The following is a 3,264-nucleotide window of genomic DNA, read 5'->3' on the forward strand; positions in this document are numbered from 1 at the left end:
GTTTAAAAATTTTTTTAAAATAATATCGATAATAAAAATTGTTAATGTGTGCCAACAAAAAAACTTTTGTCGCTTTATATGTTGCATTATGTTATAAAATCTGTATTATCGCTCGTTATAATGCATGCCCGTGATTGTTTATGGTGCTCATGCACGTATATAAGAGAGTAGTTAGTGAGTTTATAATTCGCTGAGACTTATTAATCTCAGTGACATATTTATATTTATTTAAAATGAATTTGATTGAGACGAGTTGCACGTTTTTTATCTAATCGGTAGCATTAAATAAAAGTACAGTAACTGTTATTTATTTTTATAATGTAGGTTCACTTTTGTTGTGACGCGTTCAAATCGCGAACGACGTCATCACAACTCTTGTTATTATCTACCGTAATTAAATTTTCAAGCAACAACAATAAAAATATAAAGTCAAATTTAAATGCTAATAAAAAATGAGAATAGCCACACTACTTATTTACATTTGAAATAATTCATCCGTCTGCAAGTTTTTTGAAATTTTGTAACAAAAAAGGTAAGTAACAAACCTTTTTGATTTAATCGCGTCAAATAAATTCACTTACAAATTTAAGGGCAAATAAATATTTAATTTATTATTAATTCTGACAAAAAGAACAAGAAAAAGAAAGGAACATCCTATCGTAAAAGCAGCAACAAAATGTTGACGGCAATAAATGGAAATGGTCTAGGAAGTCAAAGCGTTGTGAGTCCCTTGAAAGTTTCTGCAATACAACTACCTCAAAAACAACAATCCTTGCAACAGCATCCACTTCGAACGCAACAAAAACAAAATCTGCAACAATTTCAGAAATTGCAGCAGCCTCAGCAATATCATCAAACTCAGCAGCAGCTTCTTCAGTTGCAGTCTCAAACGCAACCACAGATTCAACAAAATCAGCTTCAGCAACCACCGCAGCTGTCCCAAATAATTCAGCAACCAATCGGCCAAAACATTGCAACTCAACCATTTCTCTTACCGACGATTTTGAGTCCCAAAGTGCCTCAAACCATTTCGACTTCATTGTTGCCAGTTGCACCAACAGTAAGCGCTTTCCAACAAAGGGTTTCATCTCCCAACGTTCAGAATGAGGATGGCAGAGTATCGTACAAATGGTGCGCAACTACTGGTACAAGCCAATATGAGCCTTCAGCAGATATTGAAGTGATTGTGCAAACAAAGCCTTCGACTAAAATTCAGCAACAACAAATTCAACAATTTCAACAGCAACAACTAAATCAACAGCAACAACAACTACAGCAAACTCAACAGCAGCAACAACTTCCGCAGCATCAACAACAACAGCTTAAAAAACAGCTTCCTCTGCAGCAAAAACTGTCAATGCCGCAAAATGCACAACGAACCGTTCAGCAACCTCATAATAAAATGTCGCAATTAGCAGTGAGACAATCACAGCCACCTAGTGAGCCACAAGAAATGAAGCAGCAACAATCAAATTTACAAAGACGCGTCATCAGGGATACTCAAAAATCATTGTATTCGGAACAACTTAAAAATATCTCCAGCGAACTTTTGCGAATTTCTCAACATCTAATGCAACAGTCAGACATTTTGCAGGAGAAGCTGAAAATGACGGATGTGTTTGAAAAATCTAACGAGGCTAGACGAAAACATTTGCAAAATCCATCAAATCTTTTAGTTTCCAAAACAACTCAGCAAAACATAGACCAATTGCAACAAAGACCTTTGCAGCAACAGCCACAAGGACTGGGGATACAGTCATTACCGCTACAGCAGCAAACTCCTCGAGAAATTATGTCTCCGCATTTGTTGCAACAGCCACAATTTCAACAACAGTTTCAGCAACAAGTGCAGCTACCCAAACAAAATAATTTGCAACAAATGAAACAACAACACCTACAAAGTCAACAACTGCAGCAAAATGTACAACAGATGCAACCGCAACAACAGCCGCAATATCAACCTCAACTGCAACAACAAAAGTTACAACCTCAACAACTTCAACAGGTGCAACGACAACAATTGCAGCAGCAACAACAACAATTGCAAAAACAGCTGTTTCAACAACAGCAGCTGCTACAGCAGCAACATTTGCTGCAACAGCAACAGCTGATACAACAGCAACAACAACAAACAAATCAGCTATTAAATTCCACTCTCGGAGTTAACAGCTCTAACAACGAACACGAAAGCTCTTATGAAGATGGAGATATCAACATCACCAAATGTAGCAATGGTACACACAGCGACGTTCTGAAAATTGAACATTACAATGAAAATGATTGCTATCTGAACAACATCAGTAACAATAACTGCGAGAACATAAACAATAACAACGATACCATGTCCAACAGTTGCAACGAATCAAGCGACGAGAAAACAAATTCCTTCAACAACCTGCTCATACAAGATCTCGGCATCATGCAAACATTACTAAAACAGCTTCAGCAGCACCATAAAGCATACCAGCAGCAAAAGAGAAGATCAAGACAGTCCAGATCAACTTCCGAAAATGATTTGAAAAAAATGTGTCAGGGAATGTCTTTGCCACCATCTTGCCAACCTCAAGATCAGCCAGCGTGTCCTAGACTTTCCCAAATGATGTTGACCTCAGGACTGCCTCAAACAAGCTCAGCTCAAGTCTTAACCGGAAGAAAAAATTCGGCTTTGGAAGCAATGAACCTAATGCAAATGAACAAATGCATGGCACCCGGATTTAGCGCCAAAACATCGTTGCCGCAACTAAGCAACTTTGATACGACTGGACAGCGGCTTTCGGCAACTGCATTTGAGTCTAGACAAAGTTGTGATTTGTGGCGAGAACTGTGCATGCAGCAGGAACAACAAAAATGCTTACAACAAAAAATGCAGAAGCAAGAAAAGCAACTATTTCCAAACATCAAACAAGATTCGAGGGCGCAGTGTCTTCAAACAACTGATTGTGGTGTCTTGAAACAGCTTCAACAACAGATTCAACAAAACATTGACGTTCTCTGCCAACAATTGCAGCAGCAAGATGCTCAACAGCAACAAAATTTGGTGCAACAACAGCAATTGGACCAAGAAATTTGCAAAGAACAGGCTCTGTTGGCGGAACTGTTGAAACAAGAAGAGGAATTGGCTCAGAATTCTACACAGAATAAACAAGAACATCTCATGAAAGTAGAACAACAAAAAGATATCTTTTGTAAACTTTTGCAAGAGCAAAAACAACAAGAGGAACTCATTCAGCAATGTCAAAAAGAGCTAGAATGCAGAATAGCGCA

The 3,264-nt window shown here is 38.1% G+C and overlaps 1 protein-coding gene across 1 annotated transcript in view; it reads left to right on the forward strand.

The window, feature by feature from the left end:
* Positions 1-676: 676 nt before the first annotated feature.
* Positions 677-3,264, forward strand: part of HELRODRAFT_183062 (hypothetical protein) — a gene marked incomplete at both ends in the record, with an annotated part of 3,663 nt that continues 1,075 nt past the window's right edge. Inside the window, one exon of the mRNA XM_009033774.1 lies at positions 677-3,160. Coding sequence (XP_009032022.1) covers positions 677-3,160 — 2,484 coding nt within the window. The remainder of the gene's footprint in view (positions 3,161-3,264) is intronic.

This window comes from Helobdella robusta, assembly GCF_000326865.2.
Source record: "Helobdella robusta unplaced genomic scaffold HELROscaffold_98, whole genome shotgun sequence".
NCBI lineage: Eukaryota > Metazoa > Annelida > Clitellata > Rhynchobdellida > Glossiphoniidae > Helobdella > Helobdella robusta.